At 55.2% G+C, this 21,218-nt stretch overlaps 1 protein-coding gene across 2 annotated transcripts in view; it reads right to left on the bottom strand.

Annotated features, from left to right (window-relative positions):
- The window catches only part of ARRDC1 (arrestin domain containing 1), a 36,118-nt gene extending 15,631 nt beyond the window's left edge, over nucleotides 1-20,487 (bottom strand). For both annotated transcript variants that reach the window (XM_050908020.1, XM_050908022.1), the window contains exons 1-2: nucleotides 20,357-20,487; nucleotides 1,940-2,050 (exon numbers count right to left, since the gene is read on the bottom strand). In XM_050908020.1, coding sequence (XP_050763977.1) covers nucleotides 1,940-2,050; nucleotides 20,357-20,474 — 229 coding nt within the window. In that variant the 5' untranslated portion in view covers nucleotides 20,475-20,487. The remainder of the gene's footprint in view (nucleotides 1-1,939; nucleotides 2,051-20,356) is intronic.
- Nucleotides 20,488-21,218: the final 731 nt, after the last annotated feature.

Raw genomic sequence — 21,218 nt, 5'->3', positions numbered from 1 at the left:
AACACACCTCAGCTTTTGAGTGCAGGACTCTACAGTCCCACAGGACAGATTTTCCCTTCAGTTCATTACGTATCTGATAAGTCATGCACTACCATTTCTCGCCTCACTGGCCTGGAGCTGCGGTAGCTCTGGAAGCCTTCAGCTGGTCTGTTTTGTCCCTATCACACCGCAGGCATGCAGCTGGGCATCTGCCAGTTCTGCCACCGGCTCCATCGCAGAGCGAGCAGCCCAGCCCTGCCGCCCCAGCCCCGGGCGCCCGCTCAAGTCTCAGGCTGGCAGAGTTTGCAATACCGACGGTTGACAGATAGCAGCACTGTGCTGAGCAAGATACAAGAGTCTGAGTCCCATAAAATTAAGAGCCAAAAGACTAAGGCTTTCCATGAACAGTTTAAGAGCTAGGAAACCAAATTCTGGCCATCTTTGCAATTCAGGCCTTCAACGGGGACACGTCAGAGCCATGAAAGCATGTAGCCATCAATGCTTTTTCCTTCCATCCTTCGCAGTCCACACTGGTCCTAGCTGTCAAGGGGATGGCTCCCAAGGGCAATCTCACAAGAACCGACTGCCAAAGCAGCTATCAAAATCTCCCAGGGGCTGCAAAACCAACGAACAGCACACCCGCCTCTTCCCACTCCTATCTCCTGGTTGGCTTTTGCCATTGCTCAGCTCTACCAGGACAGAACTGATCACAATATCACAGCTCTCCCTTGAATCGTTAAATATTAGAAACAAAAGTTGGAAGGTGCATTTTTCAATGCAGTTGCAGGTTTAAACCTCTCCAGAAGTCCACAATCGTTCGCAGCCTCCAGCTCCCAACTCACCTAAGCTCAGCGGCCTGCAACACCTTATAAAGCCTCCGGGATTTTGCTACCCCGACATTCACAGCTGGGCTCTCTGGCTGTGCTCAGCGCCGCATCCAAAATCAGGCAGCAACACTTCTCATTGCCCTCCCAGGCAGTTCACCTCCAACTGCAGCCCCCGGGCTATGAGCCAAGCCAAGAGGCGAGCCAGCCAGCTGTCTCCCTTCTCCAGGACCCGAGAGCAAGCAGTGCTCTCGCCAGTTGCTGCAAGGATGAGGTCAGTCTCCCCTCGACACTAAAAGCTCTGCTTCAAAAATTGCTGAGCTAGCAGAAACTGCCACTTCAGTTTTACCCGTTTCCTGTTAACTAGATAAACAGCATCAGCGGGCTGAGCTCCTGCTCCCCTGGGCTTGTGCCACGTTACAGTTACCACTACAGCCACTGCCTTCAGCAGGTGAATACTGGCACGTCTTGATTTCAACAGGAGCCAGGGCACAGCATGAATTATTTGTGGTAAGGCTGACCTATTTAACAGCAGAAAGACAGCATTCATTCGAGGCTAGATTCCCCAGAGGCTGCTGGTGTCACTTTACCCCACAGGATAATACAACCCCGACACTATCTCTGGGCATCTCGGCTTGCAGGGGGGTGTGGTGGCAACTGTCCTAGGCTGTTCCTGCCATGCTCTCAACGTTTCTCTTGGTGGACAAGTGACACCTCCACATCCCTTTCAGTGCAAACTACTCCTGGCCTGCAACTGGCTTCTATTGACCAGCTTTGATGAGTGTTTTGTGACCGCCATAGACAACACACATAGGAAGCAGAGCAGAGTGAACCCACAGGGCCTTGAAACAGCAGAGAAGTCACTGCTGGCGGCTCCGTTTCAGGCAGACCAGGGCCAGAGGATGCAAGCAGTGTTTGCAGGGTAGCTGCCAAGTTCTGCAGCTATTCAGGATGCCTCTCTGCACAGCTCCTTCTAAGCTCTTGTAGTCTCTAATACTGGCTCCCATCCTCTGTGCACAGGCCAAGGCAGCCTGTGAAGGGGTATTTCACATTGAGAAGATGCTGAAGTCTTGGTGATACATTTCTGTAGACCATCTCAGAATCACAGACCTCCACCACGTCTTTGTGGACCTTACCTTTGTCTGCCAGAGACAGCGTGCTGTTAAAGTACTGCTCCTCCACGGTCCATGCTGTGTCATTGATCTTGTTAGACACCCCACAGGATCCAACACAGCTCACCTTGATGGCTGTTGAGAGAAAGCACACACATAAGCACTGGGAGAAAGCAAAACCTCAGGTTCAGACTTGCTTCAGGTACTGTATGTGGACTTGTGCAGGAGCAGTGCCTGCACACACACACAGGGTGGAAAAATGGGGCAAAGGAATCAGGCCACACTTTCATTTCAGAAGCACATTTTCCCCTTACTCTCAGCACTATTGCACACTCCCTGCTACCCCAGTGCTATTCCCAGATGTTATCACCTTTGAAGTCCTCAAGCTGGCCTCCTTGCACTGTGAAAGCCCTTAACAGCAGTGATTTCAGCTCCCTGAGAGGTAACCCTCTCTCTAGTTTTCTCCCAAATGAAGCAAAATCCCTTCCCAATATGTGCATCAGCCTCAGCCCTCAGGCTGCCAGCAGAGACCTTTGTGGCAGCGATGTTCTATACACTCGGGTGTCCCCGTCCAGACAGGGATGAGTGGCAGAGGGCTCTGCTGCCTCCCACCCCACAAGGAGCTGGGCATCCCGCCGAGCGTCCTGCCGTCCCTAGGAGAAGAGACATGTTTGGCACAAGCCTGTTAGCCACCTAAACAAGGTGTATAGCCCTGTCTGCAGCAGCAGCAGAGAGCTGGACCCCCTCAGTGCAGCCTGAACAAGCTCGGCTGCTGCTCAAGTTCACAGCCCACCCACCTTCACAGGACATCCCCAGCCCCTGGGAGCCCACTCCCATGTCCCGGGGTCAGCCTCTACTTCAAAGGATTGCAGCAGAAGCACTTTGCCCATTAATGCTTGTCCTGCATCAGGACCTCCAATAAAGTTGATAAGCACATTGCTTCTCAGCAGCCAGACACCACTTCAAGTGAGCGGCTTCCTCTTCCTGTTAGAGACACAGGGCTCACAGCAAAGCCACACAGCAACGTCTGGAAGCATCTGAGATGCCATCTGACCCTCCCAAAGCAAGGAGAGTAATTTGAGCTACGTTTGTGCCTTGCCTTGGGAAAGTCACCCCAGAGCTCACCCTGCAGCATACCTTTCAGAAGAGCTACATGGCTTTCAGAAGAGCTACCCACAAGACATTTTCAGTTAGTCTTGGCCAATTCACAGCAGGTTGAAATCAATCTCTGATGTTGACACTGGACCACAGAGACAGACAAACATGACAGACTGGCCTTGTTGCACGGCAGGAGATGATCTGCGGTGCTACCCCTGTGCAGGGAGGATGCAGGCAGATCTATCATGGCACAAACTGGGCCTTCAGGGCTGTCCCAGCCTGAATATCTCCTGTCCTGATTCTCACTGGGTTTTGCAACAGCTTTAATGGATCCCACAGAACTCCCTCACCGGATTTGCCAGGTGAATAGTTCTGCTGGGAGGAAGGTGGCAGGAACTACCAGACAGACTCTTTTCCCGTTGCACCCATCTGCTCCCCTGTATTCAAGCCGCGGCTCACAGGAAGCATCTCCCTGGGAGGCAGGCAGCCAATTTGTGTTGGCTTAAGAGCTCTCCCCCTCCCCACTCCACAAGCCTTCTCAGCCATGCTCATCTCACCACCTCCACCCACCTACCCAAACACTGAGGGCTGCAAGTGATGTTGCTTGCAACCACCCCAAACAGCTCTCCAGAGCACCTGCCTGGCCAGCGTGACCTTGTCCGCCACGCTGACTCAAGACAGGGTGGAAAGAAACCCAAATCCAGCCCTCTCTGCAGGGGGAATGCATAGTTCTTACCCCAGTCCCCTTACTGGTGCTTTGCTACATGCATTCAGGTGGAATGGACTCCTCAGGGCTTATAGTCTCTAATGCCACAACGAAGAACAGCCTCCCCTCATCAGATCTCCTGCCATACCTTCACAGCCTGATCATGACTTTGAACACCAGAGCCTGTTGCCCTCAAAGTGCTGTTTTATACTCAAGGGCAGAGGATAAGCAGCTCCAGATGCCAACTCTCATTAACCAAACATCAATACAGCAGCAAGACTGACACATCAGCTTGCTTGTTTGTGTCTGTGACGTGCGTCGGCACTTCCAAGGCAGGGGAAGAACAGGAGAGCGTGGCCCACAATGGGAGCTGCCCGCACCACAGCACACAGCACACCTGGTCTGAGCAGACACAGGTCCCCTCCCGAAGCAAACCATCACACCGAACCCCCTACCCCCGGGTAACATCCAATCCTCTCTTTTGCCAGATGGCAGAGCCAAAACCACGTAGGGGTTTCAGCATCAGAAGGCGCAGGGAGCGGTTTTAGCAGGGTGGCATCCTGCGTACCCACACATTGAGTACCAGCTCTCATGCTCCCACCTCAGACATACTGCCACATCTCTGGGCTCACGATGAGCCTGTCCCACTCCGAGTTAGCCCAGATAACTTGGATGGCTCAAGTCAAATCAAGCCCAGACTCAACCGCTCCACTCCCACATTTTCACATGGGAGATGCGAGCGAGAAAAGCCCAACCAAGAACTGGAGAACATTCACATCCTTCAGGAGCAACAGCCCCTGAACAGGCTCCCCCTCAGCCTCCCTTCACCACAGAAGTTTATAGATCACCACCATCTGTTGCAACGCCCAGATAAGGGGATGACGGTCTTTAATTCAAACCCACTTGCTGTACTGCGGTGCTGAGGCACTCCTGTTCCTGGGAGGCAGGTGGGTGGGCATGTTCAAGCACATACACGTTATGGCCCATCTCCCTTCCCACGGCAGACAGGGACTCAGCAACCAAAGGCAGTGGGTTTGCAGCCTGGCAGGCTGACGCTCAGAGCCAACCCTTGGCTGGTGGTCTCTGCTGCGATGGTGGACCCCCCTATAACCCACCATTAGGGCTAAAGTCAGACTGTGTCTAAAAGTCTCACTGCAGCTAGCAGTTCTCCATCGCAGGCACAGGAGCTGTCAGCTCCAAGGCTTCTCAATTAACCACCGACATCCCAAACTGGCATGGCTGCAGCAAGCCTGTGCCTAGGGAGAAGGGACAGTTCCTGGAGGGAGAGCTCCAGGGCTCTCAGGCATCCCAGTCCTGTATCCCCACCAAGGGCAGCCCTCTCCAGCCACATTCCTGACTGTCACTCATCCTGGGCCTGCCATTCCAGGTGTGTGAGGGCAACTGAAGGGGCAGAAAGCAACATTTCAAGCCAAAAAGCTTGAAGGCAATTTCACAGCAATGGAGAAACTCTCTCTTTTCCTCTACACTCTCCAAAACTGCCAGCATACTGTTACCAGGCACACCAAGTCACCAGATGTAGGACAAGGACAAGCCTCGGAGCAGTTCAGGTGGCAGAGGATTTGTTACGGAGCTCCAAACCTACTCCAGAAACATGAGTTCCCCCTGCCTCGCTGCGGGAGAAATGGGGCGGATGACAGCTCTGAGCAGACACATCGCCCTGCGGCTGGGAGCGGGGCTGTGGCTGAATATGGGGATCTCCCACCCCCGCTCATCCCCCAGGCTCCTGCAGGAGCCAGCAGATCCCCAGGCCCCCACAGGGTGGGCAATGCTGGGGGCAGTGGGTCCACGGCAGCCAGGGAGTCCTCCCATTTCATCCCCACAGCCACAGCAGGAAAGCCTGGCAGCTGCAGGGCTCTCGTTCCCCTCAGGTTATCCAGGAGGTTTCAGAGGTGCCTGGTTCAACAGGTCAAACCGTTTATCTTATTCCTAACCAGGTTTTGGAGCAGCTAACCATGAAATCAGCCTCTTTACGAGCATCCCATGGGCAGAGGAAGATGGCTGTCGTGTACGGGCTCCTGCCCACAAGCAGGAGGAGGGACACAGGGCAGCTGACAGGCACAACTCAGGCACGTGGTGCTGGGGGCAGCTGCAAGATAAAACCGGCATCGGTGGGACAGGTCTGGCAAACTGGCACCATCAGAGCTGCTGCAACTGGAGCCACCTGAGGTGCAAAGCTTGTCAGCCTGACTGTCAGGGAGCGAAACGCGCAGCCTGAGCCTTTCCAAGGCCTCCCTTCCAGGCAATCTCTGTGCCAAGCTGCAGACAGAGCAAATAAGAAAAGTTTCTACATCAGAACAGGCCAGTTCCACTTATTAGAAACCCACTAAAAATGCCTCTGGAATCCAGTGCTACCAGTGGCCCCAGTTCCCATGTTCCTGCTCCCTGTTTACCCAGGCTGCTTTGAATAAATACAGAAAAAAAAGTCAAAAAACTGTAAGGCAAGTGGAAGGGGGAGGCAAAGAACAGCAAGCACATGAGAAGGGAATTACAAAGCCACACAGAAGACAAGAGCCCTTCACCCCTGCAGTCCCCCGGAGATTCAGGGAAGTGGGCAGCTTCGCATCCAGCCAGACACATCTTCAGCAATGCGCTACAGCACATGCCAAACGCTGGAAATAAAAGGAGACAGCTCAGCCATATCCATCTCCACACAAGTAAAAATAGAGATGCCAGGAGCTGGGCACGTCTGCCTTCTTCCAAGGTGATTTAAGGAGAGCAGCCATAGACTTCAAATTACTTTTTCTGGTGACCCAGTGAGCTGCCCTCCTCGGGGGAGCTGGCATTGCACCTCGGGCAAGAGGAAAGCAGAGGACACGCATCCCCCTCCCCTGCCAGCAGCAAGCTGTACATGCACATCCCTACTTCCAAAATCCAGTCATGTCCTGAGCAAGCAGAGTGTCACCGGCCACCCCGCACTTAGCGGCAGGGCCAGCCCCAGTCCCAAGTGACCCCCATCCAGCTTCAGGTCCCATCTACGTCACACACCCGCTGCAACAGGTACAGGCAACAGACAGCAGTCGAGGGAAGGAGATGCCAACAGCTTGGTTGGTTTACGTTTTCTGGGGTGGGGAGGGGATGCAGGAAAAAGCTACAACAGTCCGGGGTGGCGGCTGTTGCATTTGGCAGCGGCTTACACAGGACAAACGGACTGCCCCGTCATTCCCCTTCCTCCACAAGGACGGCTGAAGAGCTGGCGACTGAGGTCTGAACTGCCACTTACAAACAGCCCTGGGGTTTTGCCAGCTGAAGCCCACTTGAGTCAGCACACGGGCTCAGCCACGTCTGTTGGACCCAGAGGCTCCAGCCATTCCTGCCACAGGGAAGGGGGTGCCCAGCCCTGCGAGCGTGGGACGAGACGGACGGCAAAGCCACCCTGAGCGTCTGCAGTGACTGCACGCAGCAAAAGGGACCGGGGCACGCATTCGTAACGGGCTCAGAGGGTACCTGGGAACTGAGACACCCTTTGGAAAACTTGTGCACGCCTGGATCCAGACAACGGGGGAGCAGAGGGGGAGAAAGCGCTGTGGGAGACGAGCGAATCTGCATCAGAGAAGTCTTCATTTCATGGAAACCAGCCACGGGAAGCCAGAGCTCCCTTTCCTCATCCCCCTCCATCAGAGCCGCAGCAGGCAGCTATCACCACATTTTAATTAGATTCCCTCAAGCTGCTGTCTGTACGTCCGGAGCTGCAGGGACCGAGAGCATCCCATGAGCTGGGAACCAGCCGCCTTTCCCCCCTCCCCTGGCCCTGCATGCCCCAGGGCCCAGAAACGGCCCCGGGAGAAGGGGGCGATGGATCGCCCTGAGCCCCAACCACTCCCCGACCGATGGCAGTGGGGACCTGCCCTTGACAGATTGATGGGCTGTCGCAGCGGCAGCAGGAGGCCACCTCAACACACAGCAACACAGCTCCACCTTGGAGTGAAACCTCTGGGTTCAACAAAGACCACAAGTTTTGGTATGCCCTGAGATCTTCTGGCCCTGTAAAGCCCCTGCCTTGGATCTGGATGAAGATGATGGGTTTGGGGTTACCCACACTGCCAGCAAAGCAGGACCAGATGGTGCTGGGAAAATGGAAAGCCTGCGAGACAGCAAGACCCACAGACAGAGCAAGTTACTCTCAACCAGTTTGTAGAGACTGGGTAATTCCTAGAAAAGCTCCATGAAAAGTGGACACCAAGGAAACTGAGACCCCAAAGAGGGGCAGGATGAGGCCTTTGTACTGATGGTCTTTACACAGAAATGCACCAGTACAACCTCAGACACAAAGGGCTCATGTCCTCTAAGCAGGAAGGCTGGAAGCTCACAAGATATGCTACTCCCTCAGCACCCAGCCCTCACGCACGAATGTACTGAGACACTACTAATTAAACCAACAGCTCCTAATTAATTCTCAGCTGTCCCCATCCTTCTGGGTCCATCCTGTCAGTTCTTGAGACACAAATAGTCTCAGGCATTTCACAAGCCAGTGAGGTAAGAGCAGAGCTTACACTGAATGCTGGAGGCAGCGGTGGGTTTGGCACAAGGTTAAAGATTGTCTGGGGAGGTTTTTATCTTCTTCCTTCCCAAGAGCCCAGCACAGGGGCAGGAAGGAGATTTGGCCTCTAATGTGGAAGGAGAGGAGTTGTCTAGAAGAGTAGTTCATGCTTTCCGTCTCAACTCAAACCCAATCCCGTAGTCGGGCCCCGGGAGGTGACTTGTCTGGAGCTGACACGCGTCGAGCAGCATCTCCCACACCAGCAGCAGCCTCCAGCACACGGAAGACTCAGCTGCCGTTCCCCGTGACCCAGGGGGACATCCCACCTCCCGCAGCCTGCCAGCCCATCACACAAGTCACACCCAACACAGCTCTCTGCTCGGAGGCTGTGGACAGGCTCCCAGTGAAATACTGGGTCGTTGCTATAGTTTGCCCCATCTTTGTCCCTGTGCTGCTGCCTGTGGGCAATGCTCCTCCCATGTACAAGCCCAGCTGGGGCTAAGGACCACCCTGCAGCCCCCTCTGCAGTGGCACAAGCTTTAGCATCATTTAACCTCCAGGAGCAAGATCTGCTGCTCAGTCATTCCTTCCCCAGGTTGGCACTTGCCCTCTGCACCCTGCAAGAGGCTGGAGCAGCCAAATCACTCACAGCAGTGGAAGGGACAGTCCCCCCCTTCCCGCCCCTGACCTTTCAGTGAGCTGATTTCCAGGACAGCAGAGCCAGCCCTGCAAGCCCAAGCTCAGCAAAACCCATCCTAAGGGCCAGAAGTGCCTGTTCTCCCTGGCTGTAGCAAGAGGGCTGTATTTGCCTGCTGTCAGGCCGAGGGAGGAGGACCCAGCTGGGTCTCCCACACAACCCGCAGGAAGCCCAAACCCACCCAACGCAGCCCCACGCTGCAGGAAGGCCGGACCAGCTCCTCAATGCAGCCTGTCAAAACTCCACCTGTAGCAACAACGGGAGGGACAGCTCGGCTACACGGGCAAAGCGACCCACAGCCATTATTTTGGCTGCGCACGAGTTATTTTAGCCAGAGCCCAGCCCAGCGCAAGGAGGGGCACGTCCGTGCAGGTAGTATCGACACACAGAGGATATCCTCATTCTAGCAAATGCAGAAGTCTCCAAAGGGAGATCGGGCAGGTGTGTGCCTGTAGAAGAGTGGAGCAGCAAATCTTTTCTGAGTCCTCTCCCAGGCAGGTCAATCCTCTCCCCTCTGCAAGCATTTTCTTCCATCAGGTTGACAGCAATAGGGAAACCTACATTTTCCAGGTCGTCCCCAAAATCAGGGATCAACGTACATCCCAAGAGAAGAAAGCAAACTCTCGGGCTCCTGTTTAGAACAAACTCCTGTTCAAACCGAAGGCTTTTCTCCCTTGTAGAGCTGACAGGTTTATTTATAGCATCACAGTGTTTTATCAGCACAGTGGCTGCCCTTGGAGGAAGGGGGTCATCTCAAACATCTGGAATGAAATCCCCAGTTGAGCATGTTTAACAAGCCTGTCTTTGCACACGTCGGGCTGTGGGTGGAAAACTCACTGGCAAACAAGGCCACACGGGCTGCGGGAGGGGGACGGCCGCATGCCACGAAGTCTGTGCCTTGGATCTGCCAGTCCTGCTGCCAAAGGCAACCGCAGCTCCTTAGCAACAGGCACAAAACGCCGCAGCATCCGCGCACAGGGCCCGACTGACGGGCTGCACCCCGTCCAGCCCTTCACCCCGATCCCCACTGCGCTACTGCTGCCACAACCACCTCACTGCTCACCAAACATGCTCCAGAAAGGACTCCCCCAGCATCCCCTTTCTCCAAAACTGCCTCTTGCAAAAAAAGGACAAGTTGGGGGGGGGGGGGGGGGGGGGGGGGGGGGGGGGAGGGTGTTTAAGCTTCAAATTGATGTAGGTCCCACTGCTGTGCCACCCAAACAGCCTGGGAAGAAAGGTGGGGAGGAATGGAGTTACTCTGCCTTGAGAGCCCACAAGGGCAGAGGTGGTTGCATCGTAACAGCCGGGCAGCGCAGAGTCTGCGCACGCGGCCTGGCAGGGGTGTACAGCCACACAACTATTGCCGCCCGCACCGTGCCACCTACCCCGGCCTCCCCGCTGGAGGCACCGGAGCCAGGCTACCAACCAACACACCCATGGGCTTCCTGCACGAACAGCCTAGGCTGGGCAATATCCCTCGATGGTGATGTCGGAGGAAGCGGGGAAGGCGAAAGTTGTACCTCGGACCAGTTTTGGGAGCCCAAACTCTTGCCCCATCCTAAACAGGTGGCACGGCCCAGCAGAACTGCTCCACGCAACGCCCGCTGCCACACACAGGGCAGGGGTCGGCGATGCCAGCCCTCAGGTCCTTGTGCAAGGAGAGCGACCGTGCACCACCACAGCATGCTGAGAGACTGGCCGCTTCCTCCCAAGCCAGGATGTGAGATGCAGACGCCGCTGTGTGCTGGGAACAGCCAGATCAGACAGCAGTACAGGAGGCACTGCAGGAAACTTAAGTATTTGGCAGAGAGAGGCAGATCTCACAGCTCACTACGAATATCTCCATGCCAGCCACCCACCTGAGCCGCACTGCCAGCATTCACAGCCTCCTCTCGTAATATCCATCCCTCTGAGTATCAGAGGGGAAATGCAGAGAGGTTGCAGAGGAGCAGAAGGCTGGAGGAGATAGCGGAAGCGTTTCATGTGGATTTTCAATCGCTCTGGTCTGTGAAGCCAACTTTCAATCTCAAGAAACTTCTTTCCTTTCTACTTCTCTGGACAGAAATTCAGAGGGGGAAACTCTGACCTGTTTGGAGACTAGCATGCCTGCCCTACTTCTAGAGCTATGCTTGAGACTCGCTTCTGTTTGCCCCATCCATGAGCGCGCCATCTGGGCTTTTACTAGGATGGGACCAAGCTCCAGGTAGGGCTTGCAGCAAGGGTCACACGCTGGCTAAGAGCAGCTCAGCTTGTTACCCAGCAGATCTCAGCAAATAACACGACCTCTGTCACTGCCTGCACTCCCTCCTCCTTGCTCTCCTTTCTGCACAGAGCTCGGTACAGCTCGGTACAGCCCAGCTCGTCGCCTCACCCTTTCCCCACTGCCCAGAGCAGTTACATGCAGCTCTGTGGGGCTGCAGGCTGCCTGCCAGCACCAGCACCTCTGAGAGGCAGATGCTGCCAGCTTGGTACAGAAACATCTCGTATTTAGGATCTCAGTGAGGTCCAGGAGAGTTTTACTCACGATCCCCTGAACAAGACAGATCCTAATTTACTGCCATCCTTCTCAGGGGACCCAGGCAACTTCAACTTGCTTTTGTGAGCTCTGGGCGACCTGAATTTAAGCAAGCTACGGTCTTCAAAGCAAAACAAGGCTGTACATACATAAGCAGTCAGAGCATCTTAATCTTCAGTGTTTGGCCCCTAGAACAGCCCTGTAGGAGGGGAATGCAAGTCCCAGATGCCCAACGTGCAGCCAGACAAGTGGAGCAGAGCCAGCAGCTCACCCCGGCTCACAGGAATGCTGATAGATGCCAGGACCTGCCGGCACTCAACACTTCAGCCAGCCAGGCACCACAGCCACCCTTCCTCAGGCTGAGCAGCACTGAAACAGAAGAGAGGAACCTCTTTTTTTATAGCTTGCCCAAACTGAAATAGGTTTCCACCCAGCAGTTAGCACTACTTTAGGCCAAAGCAGTTAAGATATTCCAGTACACTTGACTTGGCTGTCTAAAAAAGGAAGAACTGGGCAAGAAACCCCACCACAGTTTACCACACAGCACTGCAGGTCCCAGGAGGCATTTGCTGGGTGCTTTAAGACCAGACAGGTCCACGCTGTAACAAACTGCCCCTTTAAACTCATTAACAAACTCGATTGTTCTTTCCCAGCAAGTGCAAAGCCAGGCACCTTCTCCCACCTCACTGGCAGAACAAGCCAGCGATTCACCCGACGCAAGGAGCAGCCAGGGAGGCTGAGCTCTCTGATGTCCTGGGAACACACCTCTGTTTGCGACCACCACCAGCTCTGCTCTGTTCTTCCCACACCCCGGAGCAGGTTGAACAAGCTCTTCCCCCCCAGACAGCACCTCTGTCCCTGCCGCAGCAGCATCACCCCTCCGCACTGGGTGCAAAAGCCACTGCAGGCAGATAAACAGCCGACTGATCAGGTTTCTCTACTTACCACAAAGAGGTTGATTCACCAGAGCCTACTCCCTTTTCAGGCTCTTTCTAAATAAAGGCTTCAAAGAGTTCCGGAAATTCATGCTTAACAGGCTTACTGTAATGCGGGAGCACAAGGGCTCCTGTGGGCCAGACTCTGCTGCGGGACCGAGTCACGCTCATTTTCTTCTGAGACTCTCAGATACACTTGTCTAGGAGTTAAGGCTAGAACAAGTCCTCTTGGCTGATGCTCGTTTTGGCAGATCCTCACTGCCACCCGCAACACAGCCTGACACAGCTCTCCCAGTCTTCTCGGCAATGGCCAGCCCTGCAGATGCAATGGAGATGCTCAGGAGAGGAGGTGATGCTCCTCCATCCCCTCCTGGGGCTCAAGGGATGCTCCTGGGCATGAACTCCCCAACACTTGCTCCCCATCCTCAGAGAGGAGCACTCGCAAAGTCAGCGCAGCACCCAGTCGGCCAGGAAAAGGCCTGTTACAGGCTGGACACCCCCCACCACATGCACCTGGGGCTGAAAGGATTCAGCACAGACAACACTGCCATAACCAGCCATCCTGAGTGAGCCTCTGCCTCCAAGGCACTGAGAAGGACTAAAGCAGCAAGTTCAGGACTGCTCAGCCATCCTGGAAACAACAGTTTCGGTGTGAGGGGTTGGAGCCCGCATACAAGGAGAGGAGACAAGAGCACGGGGGACAAGCAACTGCGCGTAGCTGCACTACGGCCCGTCCGCCCTGCCACTCCGCTCCAGGCGCTGAACTCGCAAGTCAGCAGCTAGAATTTGCTGAGACACCTCCAAATGATTCAGCGCTGCTGCAGCTCCCAAGCACGAGCCCGGAGCCAGCTTACCTCCTCCTAGCAGGGGAGGTTTCAAGTACCTTCTCCTGAAGAGCCTTATTTATAAGCAGTAAAGCAACCCTGCGTTCAGTGACTCCTTGTTTCGCCCGGGTACCAGCGCAGGCAGATTCTCCGGCGGGGAGGCAGGAAGGCACAGCGTGGGACGGTGCGACGGGAGATCCCAGCCGCCTCGCCTCACCTGCTTCCTGCTGAAGATTTCACACGCCACACCGAGCTCTCAAGCATTGCTTTTGCACATCTCGGTTGTCAAGAAATCCCCCTGCCCCAGCATCTTCAGAGAAAGCAGCCAGAATCCACTTCATTCTGCATAAGAGCTGCTCCTACGATTTTCTTTGATGCCATTCAATGCAAGCAGCTGGATTCTCTATTTATAGCAAGATCATCAGTTTGGAAAGACGACTTATGTTCTTGTTATTACCAGAGCACCAGATACATAACAAATCCCCGCTATGCTAGGAGTGCTACAAGTTGGTAAGACAGTCCTCACGGTCAGGCTGGACACCTGCAGAGATCCAAGCAGACAGAAAACGGAGCATTCAGGACCAAGGGCTAAACCCCTGGACCTGACATTCAGTCCTGTGCTGACACTCCCCATCAAGAAGGCACCAACTCATACCCACACATTGAGCTTTCCTTCCTGGACATGTTGCCTTCCGAGCCAGTTTTATTCAAGTCTTGTTGCAGGGATCATTTGGGATTCAGGCGGGTGTGTTTGGGAGGGATGGACGGCAAGCTGCTGCAGCATTGTTACCTCTGGCCTGAGCTGCTGGAGCCAGAACAACCGAGAGCACGGTTCCGTCAGCAAGAACAAAGGATTGGAAGTTATAAGCATTAGTGTTCCAGAAATGATTCATGCTTCTTGGAAACAGCCTTTTTGCTACAGATATCTGATAAGTTCCGGTTTTTAATCAGGATTTACGTGCTCAGAGGTCAGGGTGTTTTTAAACTACATCTCCAAATAATTCCAGGCTGGCACTAGCTTGCCACCCTCATCTTGTCAAGAGGGTCAAAGCAGCGTCCATCCTTACCTCAGGACATCCTCATATCCTCTCCGCCGCCATCATCCAGCATCTCAAGGTCCCAATATGCCTGTGGGAGCTTGCTCAAGCCATTCAATTCAACTACATGGCACTGACCACCTCTCTGAACACAGTACCTGATGTTGGACAAACGGTACCCAGCCACAGCTACACACTTTCTGGTGAAAGGCCTCTACCCACAAGCTTATTCACAGCAAAACACCCAGCTCACTCTTGACACTAGCACCCCATCAGCTAGTTTCAATTGGCCATCAATTAGAGTTGGGGGATGTGGAGTTGCTGTTTAAAAGCCATCACAAGGAGACAGAAGCCTGCACATCTTTGTGGTCTGAAGCAACTTCACCTCCTGTTTCAGATCCTGGACACGACCCAGGGACTTGGAGCACATGCAAGCACAACTGTGCACAAGGCAAAAATCCACTGACTGGCAGCAGTCTGGTCCTTTGCTCATTTTCTCCTCTCCTAAGCAGTTTGCACTTCCACACGAGAGATTTCAAGAGTGACAGATTTTAAGAGCAGCACAAAGAGGTAATTAACTTCCACAGCAATCCCTGTTGCCAGACTTCAGAGGTCACAACAGTAGCCTAAAGGCTGTACGTTGGATATCTCGGCAATCAGCCCTCAAGAAAACAGGCACCAAACCAAAACCCAGCCCCTGGCATCCTTGCCAGGTCGTTTCAGAAGCAGCTGCCCTGAGCAGGAGGAGGAAAGACCTGCCCCAATGCCTGGAAGAGCACCTTTCTCTATGCTTTTGCACAGGTCAGGTCTGCAGCAGCCTCACAGCACAACCCAGCCACCCCATTGCCCTTCTTGTCTTGGAAGAGCCCAAGCATCCCCTTCTCCAGACGGCAGAGGATGGTCTGCTTGTCCATCCTACTCTTCCTGGCTGTGAGAGCCTCTAGCAAGACTTCACCAAGTCAAGGGACAGCTATGTGTCTTCTACAGACGTACTTCTTCCTCTTCCCCGAGGATAACTTTCAGCAAAAGGTATTCCACAACATGCTACAAGCAGAGCACGCCCATCCATGCACCCGCACCTCCCTTGGCAGAGGGGCTGGCCTGAGCCATCACCCTCCCCGGCTGCTCCTCCTCACCCAACCCAGGGATGGGGAGCTGCCTCCAGAGGAGAGGGATGGAAAGCCACAGACTTCTTCCTCCCAGCCAGGGAGCCTCCCTGCTGCCTACCTAACTCCAGCCCTGAAAGACAAGCTATATCTCTGCCAGCTCTGTGCTGCTCCAGGGAAGGAATAAGCACTCACACCCCATTTCTCACACTTGGAAGCAAATCAGACAGACAGAACTCCGCTCCACTTGTTCTCCCATTTTGTTAAACAAGACATGGGAGGTCACAGCATGGCTCCTCACCAAGGAAAGCAGCAGAGTTTTTCAGATGAGCACAAGTGGCGCGCGGGCGGGGGAGCAGTGGAGAGAGGCCCACACTGCAACGACAAGAGACACAAAACAATCTCGTGATTAGTTATTGACTCCAGAGGAGCTGGAGCTCTAGCAGGAAGCCAGCCAGGAGAGCAAAAACCCCTCTTTTGTTCCACAGCCTCAGACGGACTTGGCCACACAGCTCCCTGCTGTCTCACTCCAGACAATGAGAAAAGAAAGTTAATCCACTTTCCCTATAGCAGGAGCCATCCAGCCTGCCGAAGCGATGCTGCAGAACGATATACGAGCATTCCTGCGCATCAGTGCCAGCCTCGCCTCGTTCTGGCACCCACCACTGCTGGCGGATGCCAGACGGCTCGGGGACCTCACCGGGCACTGCCGGTATCGCCGGGGATTGCGACAGCTTTGGATCCACTCCTGCCTTCCAAACCCACCAGGCCCTTGCTCAGCTCTGCGCTGCAGGCACCACGCTCCCTTGCCACGCTGCACCCCGAAGCAGAGACCAGCCGTGGGGTCCCTCCCACCCCAATGATTTATAGGTGACCTATGCTGCCAAGCACAGAAATTTCAAATCCACCTTTACAGAAGACAAACTTCTGACTCAGGATAGAGAAAGCTTCAGACTCATAACCAGGTACTGAATCCATCCTTTCACCATCAGTTTCCCAAGCCGCCCAAGGCACAGCCTTTCTGCAGGAACAATGTTTTCCTCTGTATCAGAGGTCAAGCGGCAGAGAGGATCGTGGCCAACAGAGTCCTTTGGTGTCACCTCTTCCCCTCCGGAAGGGCACAGGTTACATGCGCATCAGAACCACCTTACATGTTAGCCAAACCCAAACTTCTTCCTACTGCCCTTCTAGGGAAACCGAAGTCATCTTTTAGTTTGGACACATGACTTAGGATTCAAGTGACCTGCTTTTCAACCCCTTTCTTCCCAAAGGGTTTCTCAATCCCTGAGAAACCACCAGCTTTCTCAGTTCTCCATATGAGAAGTGAGAATATTTACTACATTTAAGATTAGTGAAGGAAATTATGATTCACAGGCTCTCTGCTCTGCAGAAATGGGAATTATGTATCAGGGTACTTCTAGAGCATGAACAGACATAGGTACTTGTGTCTGGAGCTTTGTAGTTCAAGGGAGTGATTTTAAAGTCAAGTCATCACTGCATAAACCTGGACAGCTAAATAATAGAGTATAGCAAAGTGCTGAAATCTGCTCCGGAAAGCACTTGCAGTTTCTTTACTCTTAGTGACCTGGGAGAGAGGGCTGTTATTTTAACATTACACTTCTGCCCGCAAGAAGCCTCGCTGAATGGCAGACAGCAGGACTGAAATAATCTGCATGGCCCCTGGAAGCCGCAGAGTTGAGAGGAAAGTGCTGCAGCAACCCCGAGCAGCGCAAGCCTTTGTTCCAGCACGCTCCTGCCAGCGACCGGGGCTGCCTGCCCTGCTCTGAACAAACTTATTTCCCTCCTCCCTCCCTCCAAATTAACTCCATCTCCAGCTGTCCCAGCGCCAGCTTCCTGTTAAGATTAATTATTCTTTGTACACCCGTGTTTGATGATTTACCCAGCAAGCCAGGCACAATGATTAGGAATTCTGCATTCCCACTAGTGCTCTCCCCCGAGGCTCAGAAGTTTTCGGGGAAGGACCTTCACCCTGGCACAGCCACGAGGAGAAGTGTGCCTCCCCAGAAGGTGTGCGTGGGTCACCAAAGGCCAGTCATCATTTGTGACGCTGTCGCAGGGTCAGCTGAAGAAGATGTGCTACTGAACAGCCTTTACTGCTAGTCAGCAGGGCTGGCACGGAAGCCAGCGTAGGTGGGAGCATTTATGATCCCAAAAGGTGTGTCTCCAGTTACACTTTCCTATGACCCAAGATTTCTAGTATGTTTAGCAAGGCAGAACAAGCTTTGTTTGTTTGTATTGTCCACCTTTCAGAAGGTGCAATTTTCAAGAGCCATAAAATGAGTTACCATGTGAAGTAGTCATCTACAGGCTTGTTTGCACTCAAAAACCACAACACTGAGAGAAGCCACCGCACCAGACTGGTCCAGCTCAGGAAATGGAAAGCACAAAGCCTCGGTGCCGTGGGCCAGACCTGCAACGGGCAAGGACTTTGTGTCTTCTCTTGGAAGCTGTTTACTAGTCTGAAAAGTCATAGCTGGTCACAGAAGGTGTAGGGGTATATACTATAGAAGACAAGTTGATGCCACCCACCTCTCCCCACACCCCAGCAGAAAGCCACAGCATGTCAGACGTTGTCTGATCCATCTGCTGAGGAGCCTGTCCCTTTAAGACCTCTTTCCAGCAGGTAGTTGCCTGCTGTCACACCAAGAAGGGTGTTTCAGCGGCTACGTGAGCCGCCTCCTCCTCTGAGGGTGAGACATTTCCTTCAGCCGGAAGGAAGGAGAGGGTGCCCATCCGAGAGATCCCCGGCCCCAATGTGGAGGGTTTAAACACCAGAGACCATAAGATACAGAGCAGCAGGGAGGACATACAGCAAAGAGTCACCTTGCGCTCTGCAAGGTGACACTGTTGGTGTCACAGCCCAACGTGACTTACTTGGGCAGGTTCAGACACCAGTTACGGAAAGTTTCCGCCCCGGCTGGTGAAGCCAACGTGCAGGGACCTCAGCCCAAAACAGCTGCTCAGGTCACCTCTGCAGAGAAGCAGAAGGAACAGCCACACACAGCACACCTCAGATTTTGGCTCAATGCTTCTGCCAGCTTTCCTAGAGCCCTGCTCAGCTGCCCCAGCTTCTTACCAAAATCCCTGCACTAGCATCAAACACCAGATCCAACAGCAAAACCCCTTCCCAGCTTCAGGACCAATACCTATGCCGGACCCCAAAGTTTCACAGAGTCAAAGCAATAAGGAAGCAGAAAGAAGGTCTAGAACAAAGAGACACCTTCCTCCTTCCCCACAACAACCAGCTGCAGCACACCGGGAAGCAAAGAAGATCTGGTGTAGAGGAGAACCTGGCAGTTCCTCTCCAAGATGGGAGTTGTAGAGGCAACAGCAAGGTATAACCGTGGCCAGCTGGCAGCGCAAGGGGCCAGCACAACCGAGCCCTCTGAGGCCAAACGCTCTCGTCTCGCCCAAGAGGCACCTTCAGGAACAGGGGTGGAAGTCAACAGGATGGGCTGAGGATGGAAGTCAGCCACACTTCGTTAGGACCATCTTTGCTGGAAGTACATCTGGAGTACTCTCCAAGGAGATAAACACTGGATGTGCAACTGTTTTGCTCTGACAGGAGTTAAACAGGCTACAAGTCTACACTTGTCCTAGATACTTTTTTCCTCAGGAAGCTCCCAAAAAGCTATTGCAGACAACTGGGAGAGGTGCTCACAAAAGCAAGACATAGTCAAGCAGAGACACCATCATCCAGGCTGACGTCTCTGTTCAAGAGACTTTGCATTTTACATTCTTTGGTCTTTTTTTCCCCCCAATAATTTGTTATAAAGGAAGAAGCGTGCACATAGGAGAAGCAAGCAAGACAACCTCAGGGAAAACAGCAAATCAGTTTGCATTTCCGTGGCACTGAGCACAAAACTAACTTGTAAATGCAAATGACTCCTCTAGGGTGGGGGAGCAGATTCCCAGTTTGGAAGATCTGAACCGAGCAGCTCGCCTCCCCGCCAGTCCATCCCCGTCCCTCCGCCCTGACGGACTGCACCAGCCACCAACAGGGCCTGGGTCTCACTTGGAGTAACAACCACCCAGGTACCCCTGATACCTCCTGCACCACAAACACAGTGGAGACCACTGCTGCCTGCCCCACCGGTGGGCACTCTCTCCCCTGGCACACGCAGGACCATGTACTCAGCCTGGACCTCTCCCAAACTGGTACTTCCACAACTCAAAACAGTCAAGTTTATTCAAGATGTTACGAAACGGTTGCTCGCCGCAGACCGTGCTTGCAAACGGGAGGGCACCCGTCCTGCTGGGGCAGGAGCAGCCTCCAGCCGGGACATCACATCGCCTATCTCCTCCTGGCCTCCTCCCATCGCCCTGCCATAAAAAAATACGCATTTCGGCGCTCCGTCAGACCCAGGAGCACAAGGGTCGAGTGTTCAGGGGCCGCTGCCACGGCGATGCCGGCAGCCCAGGGAGGCCACAGGGCTCCGGGAAGGCTGGATGCAGAGGCCAGGTTTCTCCGGCCACCTCCCGGTGCCACCGCCCTGGGCACCTGCCAGCTTCAGAGGCTCCTGTGAAACAAGCCCGTGCTGGTTTTTTGGGGTTGGTTTTATTTTGGGGTGGGGGGGTGGTTTATTTGGTTTTTTTATGGGATGGGAGGAAAAAGTAAGAGGAAGCAGAGGAGGCAATAATTCAGCAGGTTGCTCCTATCAGCCCCGCCGCTCGCCTCCCCGGACCCCCTCATCGCAGGAGGGCGAGAAGCGAGATGCAAGCCCCGAAGCACCCGGTCCCCAGCGCCGAGGGGTGGGGGTTGGATCCGGCTGCTCCCCGCGCCCCCCCCCGCCACGGCCCCGGCCCCACGTGGCCCCACGGGCGACGGGAGCCCGCGCCCTCCACGGCCCCCGGGGCACCCGCACCGCCCTTGGGCCCCGCGGGCTGCGGGCACGCTACCACCGCGGCGGGGACCCGGCCCGGCCCACCCCGGCCCCGCCGCCCGGGGGAGGCGGGCAGGGAGCACCCCCAGCCCGGGAGGCGGCGGGCAGGCCGCGGGCTCACCTCGGTACTGCAGCGAGCCCGAGAGGCGCACGGTGACGGTGCCGGCCAGCGGCTCGCCGGGGCCGTAGACGACGCGGCTCTCGCCCAGGCGGATCTCGAACAGCTGCACCTTCCCCATGGCCGCGCCGTGCCGTCCACGACCGGCCCGGCCCGGCCCAGCCCGGCCCGCTCCGCCGGCAGCGCTACCTGCCGCCCCACGCCGCGCCGCACCGCGCCGCGCCGGGCCGCGACGTCCCTGCCCCGGCGGGCCGGCTCCGCCCCGCCCCGCCTCCTCCCGCCCCGGCCCGGCCGCGCTGTGGGGACGGGGCGGGCCCTGAGGGACGGGGCAGGTTGTGGGGGGCCGGGCTGTGAGGGAAGGCTCCGGTTGTGGGGCTGAGCTGTGAGGGAAGGCGCCGGTTGTGGGGCTGAGCTGTGAGGGAAGGCGCCGGTTGTGGGGCTGAGCTGCGAGGGAAGGAGCCGGTTGTGGGGCTGAGCTGTGAGGGAAGGCGCCGGTTGTGGGGCTGAGCTGCGAGGGAAGGAGCCGGTTGTGGGGCTGAGCTGCGAGGGAAGGAGCCGGTTGTGGGGCTGAGCTGCGAGGGAAGGAGCCGGTTGTGGGGCCGGGCTGTGCTGTGAGAGAAGGGGCAGCTGGTGGGACCGGGCCGTCAGGGAAGGAGCTGGCTGCCCCAGCGTGGGGCCATCTTGCCTCCTGGTGCTCCCTGCTCCCTCTACTCTGATCTCCTCCCCGTAATTCGCCCAGCCCAGCTGTCACCTCTCCCCCCTCCTATTTTTATAACCCCAATTGCTTTAAGTGTCCAGCGAGAGGCAAACACAGGGGTCCCGACGGCCGCCTGAGACCAGGCCTGAGGGGTAAAGGACGGCCCCA

The sequence above is a fragment of the Gymnogyps californianus genome, chromosome 18 (assembly GCF_018139145.2).
Source record: "Gymnogyps californianus isolate 813 chromosome 18, ASM1813914v2, whole genome shotgun sequence".
Taxonomy (NCBI): domain Eukaryota; kingdom Metazoa; phylum Chordata; class Aves; order Accipitriformes; family Cathartidae; genus Gymnogyps; species Gymnogyps californianus.
Note: the sequence above shows the minus strand (reverse complement) of the source record. Positions and strands in the feature narration are given on the sequence as shown.